Below are 19,308 nucleotides of genomic sequence, written 5' to 3'. Positions count from 1 at the left end.
AGAAGACCAGAAGGCATGACTGCCGTTTGGACAGGAGGAAAGTTTCCTGCTTTTAGCTTATTTCAAAATCCGTTTCAGATTAGATGGTTTCCTTGTAGTTGTTCTGTGCTTTGGTATAAACAGTAAAGAAAGATGGAGTTATTTGAAACTTAATTAATGCTCTGATGTGTCAGTTTTGCGGGATGAAAAACTCGAGTTTCGAAGGGAAAATCCTTTTTCTTCTTTATGAAACAGATTAACTCACCTTCACTCGAAAAAGCTCTGATAAAAGTTCTTCGTATCCTAGACAGATTCGAACTCGGATCTTTCCAATCAAAGGACATTATCGAAACCTGCTCTGTTAAATGGAGGCTCACACAAATGATATGGATACTGCATGTAATAGTATTTGACGTTTTTAAAGTCCAATAGAACGCATTATATGAAGATCGTGTCTGTCTGTTCATATATTCATCTCTCAGTGACCCACTATTAAGGCCCAAGTCATTTCAACAAATTCTGATGAAATTTCATATAAGGATAATTACTAAAATTCATTTCGAAAACCAAAGGTTCGGAGCTACCTAAAAAAATTAATTAATCATTTACGTATAACTTACCACCATGTTTATATGGAGACCTGAAGTGTTTGAAAAAGTTCAATGTTTAGTCTCTAAAGCAAAAGAGCTTTCGTTATTTCAGGTAAAGTAAAAATTTGCAAAAAAAAAAAAAAAAAACTGATACAGGACGAAATAATTATTTCTCGGAAAATTAAAACAAAGTAATCGTTTGAATTATTTTTACAGGTCACTCTACAGAAATTTAATTAAGTCTAAATTTTAATTTTTCTAATGGGTCTCAAGAGATTGGAAGGTATTCAGAGATTTACTGTATGCTTGGAAGAGATGCGTCGTGATACCGTAGTTATAAATCGTTTAGTTATTTGACGAATTTATCAGACAGGAGATGGAGTGAAAATTTGACTGAATTATATATATATATATATATATATATATATACATACATACACACACACTAGGGGGATCTGACGCCTACGGCGCCCAACCCCCGTGTTCCGGACTGGTCGGCTGGTTTTCCTTGAATTCTGATGACTCGAATTTTCAAGACTCGACACGAGTGTTGAGTCATATATATACTAGGTGGCTCCGCCTCCCTACCCCCGTGTTCCGGACTGGTAGAAACGGTTGTGACGTCGGCTTGAAACGGATGTAGGCTGTAACGTTTTTTGTGTAACGTTTCAAAATTCAAGCCATCAGAATTCAAGGAGAACCGGCCTACCAGTCCGGAACACGGGGGGGGGGGGGGGTTAGGCGCCGTAATATATCTACTCAATACTATAAAATGATGAGCTGAAATTGGAAACGGATGTGACGTCGGCTTGAAACGGATGTAGGCTGTAACGTTTTTGTCAAGTTATTTGAAACGTTTGAAACTTATGGGCTACCCTGAATGTCGAGTCTTCAAATTTCAAGTCATCAGAATTCAAGGAGAACCAGCCTACCAGTTCGAGGCGTCAGCGGGCGGATCCCCCTAGTATATATATTTGATCCTAGTCAGGGGGAGGAGCCCTGACTAGGAAACCCCCCAGTATATATATATATATATATACATATATATACTAGGATCCCCATTGTATATATATATATATATATATATATATATATATATATACTGGAAATATATATATATACTGGAAACAGATGTAAGCTGTAACCCTAGTATATATATATATATATATATATATACACACTAGGGGGCTCTGTCCACTGACGCGTACGGCGCCCCCCCCCCCCCGTGTTCCGGACTGGTAGGCCGGGTCTCCTTGAATTCTGATGACTCGAATTTTGAAGACTCGACACTCAGGGTAGCCCCTGAGTTTCAAACGTTTCAAATAACTTGACAAAAACGTTACACAAAAACGTTGCAGCCTACATCCGTTTCAAGCCGACGTCACATCCGTTTCCAATTTCAGCTTATCATTTTATAGTATAGAGTAGATTAAATATATTTTAAATATATTAAATATATTTTATGTATATGTGTATATATATATATATATCTACTCTATACTATAAAATGATAAGCTGAAACTGGAAACGGATGTGACGTCGGCTTGAAACGGATGTAAGCTGTAACATTTTTGTGAAGTTATTTGAAACGTTTTCAAACTCAGGGGGCTACCCTGAGTGTCGAGTCTTCAAAATTCGAGTCATCAGATTTCAAGGAGAACCAGCCTACCAGTCCGGAACACGGGGGGTTGGTCACCGTAGGCGTCAGGGGGAAGGTCCCTAGTATATGTATATATATATATATATATATATATATTAAATATATTTTATGTATATGTATATATATATATCTACTCTATACTATAAAATGATAAGCTGAAATTGGAAACGGATGTGACGTCGGCTTGAAACGGATGTAGGCTGTAACGTTTTTGTCAAGTTATTTGAAACGTTTGAAACTCAGGGGCTACTCCGAGTGTCGAGTATTCAAAATTCGAGTCATCGGAATTCAAGGACAACCGGCATACCAGTCCAGAACACGGGGGTTGGGCGCCGTAGGCGCCAGGGGGGGGGGGGGCATTTTGAAGACACGACACTCAGGCGCTACCCTGAATGTCGAGTCTTCAAATTTCAAGTCATCAGAATTCAAGGAGTACCAGCCTACCAGTTCGGAGCGCCGTAGGCGTCAGGGGGGGGCTGATCCCCCTAGTATATATATATATATATATATATATATATATATACTATAAAATGATAAGTTGAAATTGGAAACGGATGTGACGTCGGCTTGAAACGGATGTAGGCTGTAACGTTTTTGTCAAGTTATTTGAAACGTTTGAAACTCAGGGGCTACCCTGAGTGTCGAGTCTTCAAAATTCGAGTCATCGGAATTCAAGGAGAACCGGCCTACCAGTCCGGATCACGGGGGTTGGGCGCCATAGGCGCCAGGGGGGGGGGGTGGATTCCCATTTTGAAGACACGACACTCAGGGGTTACCCTGAATGTCGAGTCTTCAAATTTCAAGTCATCAGAATTCAAGGAGAACCAGCCTACCAGTTCGGAGCGCCGTAGGCGTCAGGGGGAGGATTCCCCTAGTATATATATATATACTAGGATCGCCCTAGTATATATATTTGATCCTAGTCAGGGCTCCTCCCGCTGACTAGGAAACCCCCCCAGTATATATATATATATATACTGGGGGCTCTGTCCACTGACGCCTACGGCGCCCGACCCCCAGTGTTCCGGACTGGAAGGCCGGGTCTCCTTGAATTCTGATGACTCGAATTTTGAAGACTCGACACTCAGGGTAGCCCCTAACTTTCAAACGTTTCAAATAACTTGACAAAAACGTTGCAGCCTCCATCCGTTTGAAGCCGACGTCACATCTGTTTCCAATTTCAGCTTATCATTTTATAGTATAGAGTAGATTAAATATATATAAAATAAGCTGAAACTGGAAACGGATGTGACGTCGGCTTGAAACGGATGTAGGCCGTAACGTTTTTGTCAAGTTATTTGAAACGTTTTGAAACTCAGGGGCTACCCTGAGTGTCGAGTCTTCAAAATTCTAGTCATCGGAATTCAAGGAGAACCGGCCTACCAGTCCGGAACACGGGGGGGACGCCGTAGACGTCATGGGGCGGATCCCCCTAGTATAAATATATATATATATATATATATATATATATATATATATATATATATATATTTTTTTTTTTTTTTTTAACATCGAGTTGATTTCGGACTTTGGCTTTGAGATTGGCTTCGGGTGCTTCGGTTTTCCGTTCACAAATGTGTGGGATTGATAGTAATAATAATTGGCTCGAACTGCTCGAAAATCATAAGCATAGCTATTTTGCATTTAAAGATAGAATACGAGTAACATGAAAGTAATACTGTATTCAGAAAAAAATAATTTAAAGTTTATCATCATCACCACCACCACAAGATCACTGGAGGCAGGATTCACCACACGAGATGTGGGAAGCAATGGTAGCATTAGAAATTGAAACCACTCACATTAGTTTGGATTCGGCATGTGTTGCCTCTACATTTGAAGTCAGTGGTAAATCTGTATTTGCCAACGCCTTTTGTTGAAAAGTATGATATGCTGTGTAATACCTCTCGATGGTCGTCTGGCCTTGCAATCACCGCAGACCTCCTATTCATTCAACTAGCTTTGTCATATTGGATGATGACAAAGCTAGTTTTTATCAAGCCAGAAGGTTTAAGAATAGTTCAGAGAGCGTGACATAGAGTTGCAGTACGCAATTCACGGGTGCAAGATATTCTGTTGCAAGAGTGGTCGAATCCGTATGGCTTAGCTGCAGTCACTTCTCGATTTTACACCATGTCGTGACTTAAAAAGTAGCGACAATCCAACTTGTTATTGATACATTGTTAATATTAGGCACTTCGATTTCGTAAGAATAAAGCAATCTTTTGGTTGCGTTTGAGTGTCATTAGAATACGGATTGTGTTTCCAGTTTGTGTTCAGACCCAGTCTACGATACTGTTCTATTACTTAAAATAGGAGAAATTTAAAACAGTGCGTTTAAATTAATCTCTTATTTGTTCAACAGTCATGTTTGTCTTCTCGGTGATACTCAATCCATTTTAAGGAACTCGTACACATTCTTTTATATTTCCAGCTTAAAACGAACATTAACAGGATGTAGCACCTAAAACTAAAATAATAATGATAATAATTATGAAATAATATATCACTCTAATATTAGGGTGAGTATATTACTATACTAATTTTTCTGATTGATGAGAAATCTTATCATCTCATCGTATCGGATCGGCTTACCCCCCCCCCCCCCTCTCTCTTCCATTTCTGGGAGAGGAGTTTATAGAAACTTTTTTTTTATCTTATTTCCAGATGTTGGTTTATTCTGTATTAGAATTCTACTCTGTAATATGCAATATTTTTTTTTCGAAGTTCAGTGTTGAAATGACAGTTGAAAAATCTTTCTATAAGACAGCCAAAAATTAATTCAAAACCTGCAGTGTAAGCAGCTTTTTGTTTTTTTTTTTAATATCACTTTTGTCTTGTGGCTGTATGGCTGTTATTAATCGCTCTTTGCTTCTTTGTTGCGATTAATAGATTGTGCATTTTCCATGTTTTGAAGTCTATGAGACTAGTTATTTACTAGTCTGAATCCGAATGCATTGTCTGATTCTGAATGTATATACATCTTATTTTTTAGATCATCATCCTTCATTTTTTTTAATTTCATATAGCAAATATGTATTATTTCAAAGAGGGCGGGTTGTATGAACACTTGCATGCGATGTTAAGTATTTCTACATCCAGTTTAAACTAAGATTTCGTTTTCTTAACAATTTTCATATGTAATATCAGTCTGTTTTCGTGTGTTCGAATCAAGAGGTAATTGCAGTGTAGTGGTTTTCAGATATTACTGAAAACCACTACAGGGACAGGATAATGGCGCTGGAGCATCGCTGGAATAAATGTATTAGTCTTAAGGGAGATTATGTTGAAAAATAAAAATAATTTTGAAATTATAAATTCGTTTTTTCATTGTTAGGCCGAAAGCTTTTCGGACTACCTTCGTGTGTTCAAATCGTATGTTATGCTTTCGCGCAGGCCTACACATTTTACCGCTTAAGTTTCCGTAACCGATAATCCCGCGGAATAGGTTGGTTACTCCTTATTCCCGGTAGTATCCCATGTCTGTCAAAGCGTGTGTTCACGGGGACGGTTTGCCTGCTTTGCGGGATGAAAAACCCCAAATAAACTAACGGAATAAACCATACTGTCCACGCCCAAAACTGGCTAACTTGGCTATGGCAGATCCTTAAGCTCCTCACTTCGTTGACGGGAATCGAACCTAGGACACTCCTTCCCCAGGCATATGGTTGCGAAGCGCAAAGCCACTAGGCTAACCGCGTGGACATGTTCAAATACGTGACTGTAATTTTAATAAACAGCGTAACCTTTAATGACTTGTTCTGTTACTAAAATTTCTGATTAGGAAAATGGTGATGAGTTCAACATTTATTCTATATTTTCAATCCTCAAACATTTTAATTTCTTGAACAAGTAAAACTCGTTATGTATATTACAACTCATCTACGATAATGCAATACATTGGCATGGAAAGTAGACTTCCTTACATTATTTAGTAAATTATTGTATATTAAGTTACAGATTTATCAAATGTGATTTTTTTTTTCTTTAGCTAGTGACATCATTGGGCCTTACCATTTTTTATGCCCTTGACTATGGTCTGTGTGAAGATGAAGAAAGAAAACTTAGTCCACCACTTGAACTTCTTATTGATCGGATGACCTCGGCCGATTCAGAAGGAGATACTGATGATAGTTCCACTTCAGGAAGTGATAGGGAATCTCAGAATGCAGATGAAGGAATCGAAAGAGATTCGGGCGAAGATATTATTGAAAATGGTGAGGATGATGAAAAGCATAAAAATGGCCTCACGCTACTTAAAGTCATGGAAGTAAGGATGTTTTTGTTCAGTTCTGTTAAAACTGAATGTTTTTGTTATATTATATATGTATACTGCCATTCATAAATTATACTTCGGCTGGGATGGGACGAGGCGTAAGTTTTGACTATCGCGTATTTTAACATAGTAAAGAAATGTATGTTATTATAAATCTTATCTTTCACTATTTTGACAAATGCAGAATGTTCTAAAGTTATGAATACGTTCTTTTTTACTGTTTTAGAAGTGTATACATACGAATAATATTCAGAACGTCTGAATAAATAAAACGCGCACATATCTTTTTAGGCGTCCAATTAAAGCCATAGATATACATCTTGTCTGTCCATCATTTTCGTTAATTATCTTCTAAAGGAATTCATTTCTTGAACATCTTGATAGATACTGATGAAATTTGATGCCGGGGAATTATACCGAAATTTATGAAAAAGGTTTACAAGAGAGGGCAGAGGTTGGCATGTCTTTCACGCCATGGTTGTAGAAATAATATACCGAAATATGCTGTGACGCCATTGTTATGAAAGCGAAATGATGAACGAATATTGTATGTGCTTGGTGGGTGGTTCGTCCATTTTACTGTAGCGAAATCCCTTACCAAGTTGCTCGAGTCCAGCTAGACGGGAAAAAAAAAAAAATAATAAAAAAAAAAAAATATATATATATATATATATATATTTATATATATATTATATTATATTATATTATATTATATTATATTATATTATATTATATTATATTAGGGTTACTAAGTAATTTTATAAACTTAGTTATTTTACTCCTAATCCCAAGTAAGCAAACAGTTAAGTTTGCGCCTGAACGTAGTTCGTCTAAAGGGGTGCAACTCATAGTAAAGGTGGGAAAAGCTCTGATCACTATTCTTAGTATTTTTCATAATGTAAAGCACATCTCACTAAAAGATGTATACTGCAATACATTATGGGTGGGGTCACTACCCAGACCGGTTTCAACCTTTTTTGAGGTCTCCTCAGTATTCCACAATCCTGATATCATTTTTAACACTCTTCTTTGCACTCTCTCTCTCTCTCCCCACTGTACCAGAAACACCACGGAAACCAGGAGACCAGACCTGAGCACAATAGGGTCTTATCAAGGCCTGCCTTTTATCAGGAGGCAAAATGACATCCTTATCTTTACATGTGAACGTTCGTTTCGGCATTGTAATTATTTGCAAACTTTTGAGTGTGTTTGCAATCTTTGCTACATGACTCTTGAACTTCAACTTCCTAACCTACTAACACTCCAAGATCCCTAGCATATGTAACATATAGATCCCACCAATATAACACGACATTGGATATCTAATCACATCAAAGTGCATGACTGCATTTACTGACATCCATTTTTCCCATACCCACCTATTTCCCATGCCTACCTATCTTCGTGTCATCAGCAAATCATGTCGCCTGTTAAATCCTTCCCAGTGTATAGATTGAATAACAATGAACCAAGGAATATACCTATATCTACAGACATAGGATACTAGCTGTGAGATTAGACCCTCGCCATCTTATCTTTCTGTTGCACATGACATTTGACAGAATAGGACAGGTCTGCGATCTAAGGAGAGTGATATGCAATTAATTTTGTACTCTTTCAACAGAATATGATGTAACGTATTCAGTCAAGTCGGTGGGTTTATTCCTGATGCTTTTCATTGGGCCCTTATTGATTTCTCAGTGCGTACTGTTATCTGTCACTAACATAAACTTTTTTTTTAATCCAAAGCGACTGCAGTATGCTTTTGGAAACGAAAAAGACCTTATTCTTTTCTCAGTATGTCAAAACCATATGTTTTGACATACTTTGCTTCCACTGATCTTTTCAGAAGATGAGATATTGAAGGTTTTTATTAAGCTCTGGCATTTCGCCCTTGTCCAACATTTCGAGTGCTGATAGCATTACTTAGCATCGTTGAAATTACTTTTAATTGCCGAAGTTGGCATTTGGTGAGGTGACACACACAATTTACTATTTAAGCTGTTGAGCGCTCAGTACGATCTCGGTATTGTCTAGGATATTACGCCATTAGGACAATCTGGTATTCTGAAATATCTAGTTGATTGATTACGACGACTTGGAATATTATTATTATTTATTAATTATACATATATATATATATATATATATATATATATATATATATATATATATATATATATATATATATATATATATATATATATATATATATATATACACAGTCATCCCTCGACTTACATCGGGGTTCCGTTCGATCCGGCAGGACGTAAGTCGATACATTAAATCAACAGAGTTATAGGGTTAGGGACTTAACAGTAATAAGTATGCTGTCATTTTAATTTTTAAACCTTATTATAAAATTGTGTTGTGCGTAACTGCAACTATAAAACAGGAGAATCATCACACAAATCTTCATCCACAATCACATCTTCATTACCTTTCCTATGTGAAGGACCAGGCTGCGGCTCTTCTAGTGTAACCTTTGTTTTTTTTTTTATGAAAACGTCCATTATGCTTTATTATTCCTCTTCTTCTTTTCATCATAAGTTTGTTTATAGCAAGAAAACGCATCATGTACTTTCCTTTCTACTAATAGTTAGCGTTCAACATCTGGGTTCATGTCTTCAGCTATTTTGAGAACATCGCTAACATCGGGAACAAGATCCTTCACCGTGAATTGTTTAACTACCTCTCCTTGTTTCTCTTTTCCCCTCTTCCTTTTCTCGTTCTTCCTCTTCTGCAACACGTTGTTCCTCCAGTTCAACCAATTCCTCGCTGGTCAACTCTTCAGGGGGCACTTTCTATGAGTTGAACTATCCCGTCATCAATCACTTCGAGATTCAGATTGTTTGCTAGACCCACTATTTCTTCACTCAATTTACAAAGTTCTTCATTTTTTTCAAACTTCCAAAATCATGCACAAACCTTTTTAATGTCTTTTTTTCCATATGCCACTTATACATTGAGAGATCACTTCGTTCCTTTTTAATAGTATGATAAATATTGAATGCTTTCCAGAACTGCATGAGAGTCTGGTCGTTTCCTTCATTAGCAGAAATGGCTTGTGAAAAAGTTCTCCGTAGATAACAAACCTTAAAACACTACTAAAACTCCCTGATCCATCGGTTGGAACAATGAAGTAGTATTTGGAGGGAGAAACATGACCTTGATCTTGGGGGTGAAGATCACCGATATAAGACGGATGACCTGGAGCATTAACTAGAATCAACAAAATTTTAAATTCTACATTTTCTTTCTCACAACACCTTTCCGTTTCACTCGCACTGCAGTTGGCATGCGCAAACAATTTTTGAGTCATCCACGACTTTTTACATCTCCGCTAATGAACTGGAAGAGTATGCTTCCTAATGTTTTTGAAGGCTCGTGGATTCTCACTAGGTTCTGAAACCATTTGCCGTATCGCAAATGGTTTCAGTTTATATCCAGCCACATTATCCCCTAACAGAATCGTAACACGGTCTTTAAGAGCTTTGAAAACAGGCATAAATTTTAGTTTTTTTGTGGATGAATGTCCGCTCGGGCATTTTTTTCCAAAACATGGAGGTCTCATCCATTTAAATATTTGCTGTGGCAAATAATTTTCCTCCGGAATAATTTTATCCAATTTCTCCACAAACTCCTTGGTAGCCTTCTCATCGGAACTTGCAAATTCACCATACATTTTCATATTACACGCTGCCTTGAATCTTATGAACTAACCGGAAGAAGCGTTGAATTCGTAGTCGTAATCGGGTCCTGCTTTCTCATTCAACATGTTGAAGAGGCTTAGTGGTTATGGTCATAGTGCTAAGAGGTATGCGCATTTGGTTCAGGTCCTGTATGCATGATGGAAGGATCTTTTCCAATCACCGATATTACCTTGTCGTTGCTTCGTCACTATCGTTGAACTTCCAATTTCATTTCAAGATCAATTGCTCGCCTCTTTTTCTGTGCTTCTTCACTAGGTTTCTTAATTGGGCATGTAGAGGCCATGTTGCACAAAATATCGCGAAATATTTAGCGATAAATACACAAATATGTATTTGTGGTTAAATGTGATGATAAATACATCACATTTAAATACAAAATCAACAGAGGCACTGTTGAAGCCACGTACCGAGGGAGGTTGCCGCTGAATGCGCTGTTGCCACTGCATTGTTGCGTGATTCATTGTTGCTAAATAAAAACAAAAATTTTTTTACTTTACACTCGCTTGCGTCTTGTTCGAATGTATAGTCGAAAATATTATTTATTCCATTATGTGATCACGGACGTATCTTCGAAGGAACGTAAGTCGAGGGATGACTGTATATATAATATTCCAAGCCGTCATAATCAATCAATTAGACATTTCATGATACTAGGGTGTCCTAATGTGTGTGTGTGTGTGTGTATATATATATATATATATATATATATATATATATATATATATATATATATAATATATATATATATGAGTATGACATACAACTGCCGCCATCTCGTGGTTCCTAACGCAATATATTGTCTATAATAGTGCGGGTTCTGGGTTGCTTGTCGTGAGTTACTGGATTACAAGCCCTCTAGTGTCAAGGATAAAAACCCTATTCATCCATTATCGGGGACTGGAATCGAATATAGAGCGCAATTTCTTGAGCCGAGGCGGCATAGTGCATTCCACAGGACTAAACAGGGCTTACATATATATCAAATCCAATTCTCTTCCCTCCGGGACGGATTGAGTCCCTTAATGAGAGATTTTAGGAAATCAATGCAGCAACTTGCTATTTTTCTGCTGTATCCCCTAAGGACGAGTATTTTTCTGTCTGTGGATATGTGTTCACGAGGCCGGTTTGCCTATTTTGAAGGAGGAAAATTCCGAGTTTCCAGTAGAAAAACTTTCCACCACTGTATGAAGATCATTTAACCCACCTTTAATTGAAAAGCCCCAATTATAGTTTTTTTTTTTTTCCTAAACGGGATTCGAGTCTAGGTCTTTCCATCCAATGGACATTGCCAAAGCCGACTGAGCTATGGAAGCGCCATAAAGTCGGGAACTATATATCCTCCTCCTTATACGTATATTAGGCCTAGTGGCCTGTTATTACGTTCGTATTAGGCACGGCCTATTACGATTTGAAACCGCGACCGCCTCGAGGATAGGTGGTTAGCCTAAGCCTCCCGATGTGTCCTATGTCTGTGGATGCGTGTGTTCACGGGGATGGTTTGCCTGTTCTGGGGGACGAAAAACCCGAGTTCCGTTTGAGAATCCCCCCCCCTACCTCCGTATGAAACCGGCTAACTCGGCTTTAGTCGAAAGATACTAGATAAAGTTACTTACTATTATAATAACGGAATTAACTCACGTAAATTATTCTTTATTCGTGGAATTTTCACCAGAGTATCACAGGCTTCATCAGTACAGGTACAAAGGCTAATTAAACAATAACTGTTATATTCACAAAGCGCCACCTATGTAGCTAAGGTTAAATTGCTTAAATTTATTTATTTATACATTTTTTTCTCAATATATATATGTGTGTATACAATTAAGTTAGGAAAGATTTGCTGATTTATAGAGTACTATCTCCTACAAGGGGGAAAGACGTAGACCATCGGATCTGTTTAGGTTAGGAGGGAGTGAAGTAACGTTTCGCATGTTTCTTTGTAAAGCCGTTCCATTAGGAACCGACTTTTGTCTTGTTTCACTGAACTCTCTATGTCTGGACTTGATGGCATGCTCTGCTAGTCCAGACTGTTCAGGTTCAAGGTACTGGATGTACGACTTGTGTTCTTCTAACTCTGATCCGGTTACATCCAGTACCTTGAACCTGAACAGTCTGGACTAGCAGAGCATGCCATCAAGTCCAGACATAGAGTTCAGTGAAACAAGACAAAAGTCGGTTCCTAATGGAACGGCTTTACAAAGAAACATGCGAAACGTTACTTCGCTCCCCCCCCCCAACCTAAACAGATCCGATGGTCTACGTCTTTCCCCCTTGTAGGAGATAGTACTCTATAAATCAGCAAATCTTTCCTAACTTGTAATTGTATACACACACACATATATGTATATATATATATATATATATATTTATATATATTGAGAAAAAAAATTTTTTTTATAAATAAATTTAGGAAATTTAACCTTAGCTACTTAGGTGGCGCTTTGTGAATATAACAGTTATTATTTAATTGGCTTTTGTACCTGTACTGATGATGCCTGTGATACTCAGGCGAAAATTCTATGAATAAAGAATAATTTACGTGAGTTAATTCCGTTATTATAATAGTAAGTAATATGTCTACTCACGGTATTTCCTTACTGAAACTTATAGCAGATAAAGGTTCCTCACGTCTATACGGACTGAGCTACGGAGGCTCGGGAACTATATATATATCAGGGGCGAATATTCCCCCGAATAACGGTATCACTGATATTATATTTTTACATTTATTCCCGTTAAAGACTCTCTTGTTGTTTCCAGACTTCGCGTGATTCCTAAAAGCAAACACAATAGACTATTGCTTCATGAAGATGACACTTTCGACGAGTAAACATTGCATCACATTCGCGTTAATAGTCCGGGTGTGCGTTCAAAATACATACACCTTTGAGCCCTTTGAAAAGATGTGCATATGGCGTAGCGGGTCAAATTCTTAGCGTATAGTACTTTTAAACCGCTCAGAAGGCGAGGTTGGGTGAGCTCTGAGACAATATCACTTAAGAGGCCTTGATTGGTTATTGTGTCAACCAATCCAATTGAAAGTTGTCATTTGTCATGAGTTGCTGTTTTTGTTTTCTGAGTTTCATCTGTTTTGCGCTTGACGTGTGAACTGACGTGGTAGGCAAGTTCTTATATATAATATAGACAAGTTTTTAATATATAATTTCCGATAAATTTATAACTTTTTTTGTCCATACAACCTGGGCAAAATTAAAGAACTTATTCAAGACATCCAAGGATCTACTCCCTCCACTGACCCAGCCTGGGGTATACCGTATTCATTGCACCCATAATTTGCCCTATATAGGGGAAACAGGACGCCCAATTCCTATCAGAAAAAAGGAACATAAACGGCACATTAAATATAATAACTATGGTCAAGAGTCTTTCTGATCATGCCCTGAACACTTTAATTTCAGGACAATTCTAGTGACTTTTCCGTCACTAGAATTGACTGGAAAAGCACCTGTTGTTTACATCACACCAAAACATGGTATGAACGTAAATTTAAGGAAGCTTATGAGATTCTTATCAATCACCCTAATCTTAACAATAATGATGGTCAAAAAATCCCAAACATATGGAAGGCACATATTCTACTCACTTAACCTTTCTCCCTAAGAGTTAATTGTAAATAGAACCATAGGTAATCCAGGATCCTAAATCTAATCTAAATCTATATAACAATTGTCACGTTAATTTAGGACATCATTTTCACTGTAACAAAACTATCTAATATGAAAGAATGTTTCTCTGATGTTGTCTTAAATAGAATATAGCTTTGTGTAGTTATTTTATTTTATTTCATTTATTTATTGTAATTTTATTTTAATTTCACTAGAGGTCAGGCCAGTAGAATAACTGTTGATCAAATCATTGTCTCTTCAGCATACTATGTGAAACGTAATTTAGTTTGTCTCTGTATATATGTGTATACTCCAGATAATGACCTTCATATGAAAGTCGAAACGTCGGGAAATTAAAATAATTATTTAAAACACTATTGTAGAGTCCATAATTTGTGTAAAATGAAGACATAGAACACCACGAGAATAAAGATTAACCACCCTGTTCCGCTGATTTTGCTTTCGAATTACTGCAGGGTCCGGTGAGGCTCTACTTGTAAGCGGAAAACAGGAAGTTCCTGACTTTACGAATTAATTCGTCACTAGCAAGCATTCATAAAACGGGAATTTCTTTCCCCTAGACATGGTGTTAAAAACAGGGATTGCGTTTTCAGCAAATGAAATTTGATCGTAGTACTGTTGAATAGTTATGGTTAAACAATGACTTATTTATCAAAAGAAATTAAAACAAAAGTCTTGTCTTCAAGCAATCTTGTCGTCTTTTGTAATGCAACTTCTGGATGGTATGCGCTTTCAGAAGTGTTCAGTTTCATCTAAACATTTAACAATTTGTGGATGACGTGTAATTTTCTTCTTGAAATTCTGATTTTTTAGGAAAGAATTTTGTCGTTTCATTATCAGCACTCCTAACTCTTTTAATAACCGATCAAACCTTCCCCGCTCGCAGTGAAAGTTTCTTCACAGTTGCTTCCTCTTTTTTTGTCTTCAAGCATCTCAAAAATGGATAATATTTTTGCAGGAATAGTAGCATAGGTGACTGGTATATTCAGTCGTTGTGTTTAATCACTCATCAATATGTGAGCCTCCATAGCTCAGTCGGTATAGACGAAACCCTCTAGTTAGAAAGACCTGAGTTCGATTCACGTCTAAGTGAGGAACTCTATCTGGTCTCTTTCGAATAAAGATGAGTTAGCCGGTCTCATACGGAGGGGTTGTGGATTTTTCGTCCCTCAGAACAGGCAAACTAACCCCGTGAACACACACACACACACACCGATCTGCAGTCATAAAATACATACTTAATCCCTCGTTAAGAGGGTTCAACCCATCCTAAGGAACGGGGGGGGGAATCCCATACAAAATAAATAAATACTTATCAATACAATTAAGTTTTTTCTCCATTCGACGAATAATGCTTCTTTAGTAATTAACTGTAGAATCCACGGATTATGCATCATTAACTCCCTTCAAATACTTTCTTCCTTTAAAATCGTACACATACACACAGTTGAAGTGCTTAGGTAAACTTTCGCACAAAGCTCTTTTACAGTCGTTTCAGCCGCATGTTTGTTTATGACCACATATTTTATTTCCAATGTCATTCATCTTTGCTGTTTGTTTTCATTGGCATCACTCTTCGTAGTATTACTTCGTTTTGGCATACTGAACAATAATAATGAAATAAGACAGCGAAAAGGAAAAAAAAAAAAAAACAATACAACTACTCTTTGTAATGTTAGTCAGCGTGGTAATTGCTTTGTGTGTTGGTGAGACACTTGTGTGCCTCAACAAATAAACGCACATACAGTAGTATTGTTTTATATAGATACGCATGGTTTGAAATGCTATTTATGAATATTTATCATTTATTTATTGCTTGTAATGCTCATATTTTCGATTTTATTGATACTTGAAGAGGGAAAAAAACGGGAACTGCCCGTGTGTGTGTGCGTGCGTGCGCGCGCGCACTGCATTATGTTTTGTCTATATATGTTGAGCTGTACTGTTAGGAACTATAATATATATAATAATATATTTTAATGTAAGAAATTCAAAGCTTAATTTTCGTATCTTATTTTGAGCGCTAACACCGTTTATAAGAGATTCACGGATTTGCTTTGTAAAAACAGTTACTCTGTGTCTTTAGAGTTAAATGCTTCTTCTTTAATGCAACTGGAATAAGTTTATTTACTACCTTACTCTATTAAGAAAGATTAAACTGTTAACCTAATAGAAAATGCAAATATGTGGCTCATTGTACGTGTTACATTACCTCTGAACAGAAAGTCAAAGGCAGCAGAAATTTTTCAATGACCACAAAATGCGCTTGCATTTTACAGACATCCTTAGTAAAAGATCACTCGGCCAGGAGCCCAAGCAAATAGAAAAATCATCAGCATCAAACTCAGAAAGAAAATTAAGTAATAGTAACAGACGAGAAACTTCACCACTGTAGTTCCCCCCCCCCCCCACACACACACTCACTCCCACAAAAATTTGCGCGATATGAGAGATATTGATGGTATTAATGAGAAATAATAGCAATAGTGGGCCCAAATTAAATTTTTAAGTAAAAATTTAAAGAAAAAATTAGATCACTTAATTCATTCTCCTTAGAATGAATGAGTGGAATAATTTGCAGGAAATAATTGTGAGCGCTTGGTCAGGAATGACAGTGCTCATCATAGTTTCAAGGAGAGGTATGATAGGTATTGTGTGAACGATGTTTAGTGTGGGCCTCCCGCGATGAGTCTTTGTACTCCATGGAGATGTCCCATTAATAGGATTGTTGTTAGGGTATATGCCCTCCCCTCCTCCATTCAAGAAAATATATAAATAATAATTTTTAAAAAAAGCTGTGTTTTTATTTGCCGGTTTCTTTCCCCCCCCCCCCATTAGGTATTGCCTTAGTTGTTTAGTGGGTTACGACAACCCTATCGGTTAGTTATAATAAAATGAAATATATATAAAAATAAATCTGCTCATGCCTTTTATTACCTATAGGAAGTAGGCAGGGCCGTTTTAACCCTATTTGACTTTCTGGAGACAGTAATAATAATAATAAACAACAACAAAAAAAAAAGAAAATTTCTGGACTTGAGAAATAGACTAAACCGTCAGTATGTGTGAAAGGTTATACCATATTTATTTATCTGTTGTTACGTCGTCTTACATCATAGATGGCATGCTACTTGTTCCGATTTGCGAGTTTGAATATTTAGCAACTTTTTTTTTTTAAGACCAAGGATGTTTGCAAATGTTATAGGCGTGAGCCTGCTGTAACTTGTTAAAAAGATTCCCATTGATGATTTTGTTGCAGTGTTATAGTAATGATCTTATGCAATACGTGGATTATTAATAGTAACACAGTTTAAGTGGTGAGTAAACATTTTTGCTGGTAAGAAAAAATCGTCTTTGCACCTGACTGGTTAAATTTCACGTGTGTATGTAGAAAAATAAAATACGTAAATGTGCGGAATTTGATCTGTGTGTCTGATAATAAGAAATCTACAAATTTTATATAATATGATATTCATTTATTTGTTTGTTTGTTTTTGGCTTCGCAATTTTAATTATTCCTAATTTTTGCATTTCTTTATGAATATTTGGCTGAAAAGTCACTATCGCTTATGGATGAATCGGGCTATCTGAAATGTCAAGTATTACAAAGAGATAATTGGATATTATTCTGTAGACTATCCCCACTATCATTAATATACAACCTACACAATGGTGACTCAATTACAGAGCCTGTGATACATCACTGGTCACCTTTGTACATTACTGATACATGTCACAAGCCAATTTTGCATATCCATCTCTTTGAATTTTCATAGTAACCTTTATTCAGAATCCTGCCAAATTTCTTAGCAAAACCAGACATATTGTGGTATATCCATTCCTTTTATGCTCTCTCTCATATATATATATATATATATATATATATATATATATATATATATATGAGAATGTGAGTAGAGATTACTGCAGCAAACCCTACAGTCTCAACCTACACATGTAGATACAGGTCAAAGCTTTGCCAATACATTAATAACTGATGGGTCTATAATTGACTGCATCAGTCTTAGTTCAGCTCTTGTATAAAAGAATTTTTTTGTCCTCTTTCCACTCATTAGGAATTGTTTGCACATGTAACTCAAATTGGGCAACCAGGTTAGTGGCATTACTAATTCTCGTGTACATTCCTTCAGCACCAGTGCCAATATCTCATCTAATACTACTCAGTTTGAATAGGAATGACTGGCTCTCATTGCCAAATTTGCCTTTTATATCACTACTGATAGATTTAATCTGAAATATGTATATTATGGTGTGTGATGCTTGCAGCATTTATGCATCGCAGCAGGTGAGAAATTGGGGATTGCATGTTAGGGTTAGAGACCACGAGATGGCGGCACAGTTGAGCCGTCTCTCTTCACTGCGTACCGCTTAATTAGTGATAGCCTTGGGCCATCTGTCTCTGATTGGGTACCAGTGGAGATTGAACTGCCCACTCAGTCTCCAAAAGTTAGATAGGGCTAAATGGCCTCGCCTACTCCCGTATATACGGGAATAAAAAGGCGTTAGCTGATTTTTTTTTTTTTTTGTCTGTGGAAACTATTGAAAATGGAAGAACTTCGTGATTTAGAAATAATTATAATGGACCTCAGCAGCGTTATGTCAGAAGCGGGTGAATACCGACTGAGAGAGAAGAGTAGCATGATCAAGGCTGAGGAAAATGAGCAGAATGTGAATGAAAACATAAAAGTAGGGAGTGTAGTAGGTTTGAAACATCTTGAGATTTACTAAGATGGTGTTGATTGGGAAGATGAATGTCAAGCAAGAGTATGTAGCTTGTTGAGAGAGAGAGAGAGAGATGCACTGAAAAAAGTGGAATATATCAGGAATGAGTATCATGAAAGAAGAGATAAGACTATTGAAAACAATGAATACAAAGCAAATCATAGTGGGAGTGAGAGAGAGAGTTATGTAAATAATAGAAGGGGGAGAGAATAGGAGAACCAGTGAAAGAGAGGGAATGAGAGAAAGGCGACAGGGCAGGAACCAGGGATGGAAAGATGATGGGATGGCAGGTAAGTGGGGGCAACAAAGAAAGAGAGTGTTAGAGGAGAGAGAGAGAGAGAGGGATGCAGGTAAGCAACAAGAAACAGAGTGGAAAGAGGGGGGTGGGGGCTGACATATGGAGACTCGATGATCCATGGTATGCAAGATAGAATGCCAGAGAAGTGTTTCTCCATAGTCGCACTACTGTTTCGGAAGAACAGTAGTGTGACTATGGCAAATAGACAAGGTGAAAGGGTGAATAAGATGATTGTGATGGTAGGCACAAACGACTTGAGAGGTGGTGTGAATCAGATAGAAAGAAATCAGAGGTTCATGCTTGAGGTTGTACAAAAGAAGACAGAGAGGGGAAGATAGTATGTTGCCCAGGTAGCAGCAGAGAAGAGCATCAATAATGAGTAGTAAAATAGCCAAAATGTGT

At 37.1% G+C, this 19,308-nt stretch overlaps 1 protein-coding gene across 1 annotated transcript in view; it reads left to right on the top strand.

Moving 5' to 3' along the window:
- Positions 1-19,308, top strand: part of LOC150103107 (protein spire homolog 1-like) — a 298,045-nt gene that overhangs the window by 134,872 nt on the left and 143,865 nt on the right. The window contains exon 3 of the mRNA XM_090398095.1: positions 6,221-6,499. Coding sequence (XP_090254221.1) covers positions 6,221-6,499 — 279 coding nt within the window. The remainder of the gene's footprint in view (positions 1-6,220; positions 6,500-19,308) is intronic.

This window comes from Typopeltis vanoorti, chromosome 9 (assembly GCF_054136105.1).
Source record: "Typopeltis vanoorti isolate ZY-2024b chromosome 9, IOZ_Tvanoo_1.0, whole genome shotgun sequence".
Classification (NCBI taxonomy): Eukaryota; Metazoa; Arthropoda; class Arachnida; order Uropygi; family Thelyphonidae; genus Typopeltis; species Typopeltis vanoorti.
Note: the sequence above shows the minus strand (reverse complement) of the source record. Positions and strands in the feature narration are given on the sequence as shown.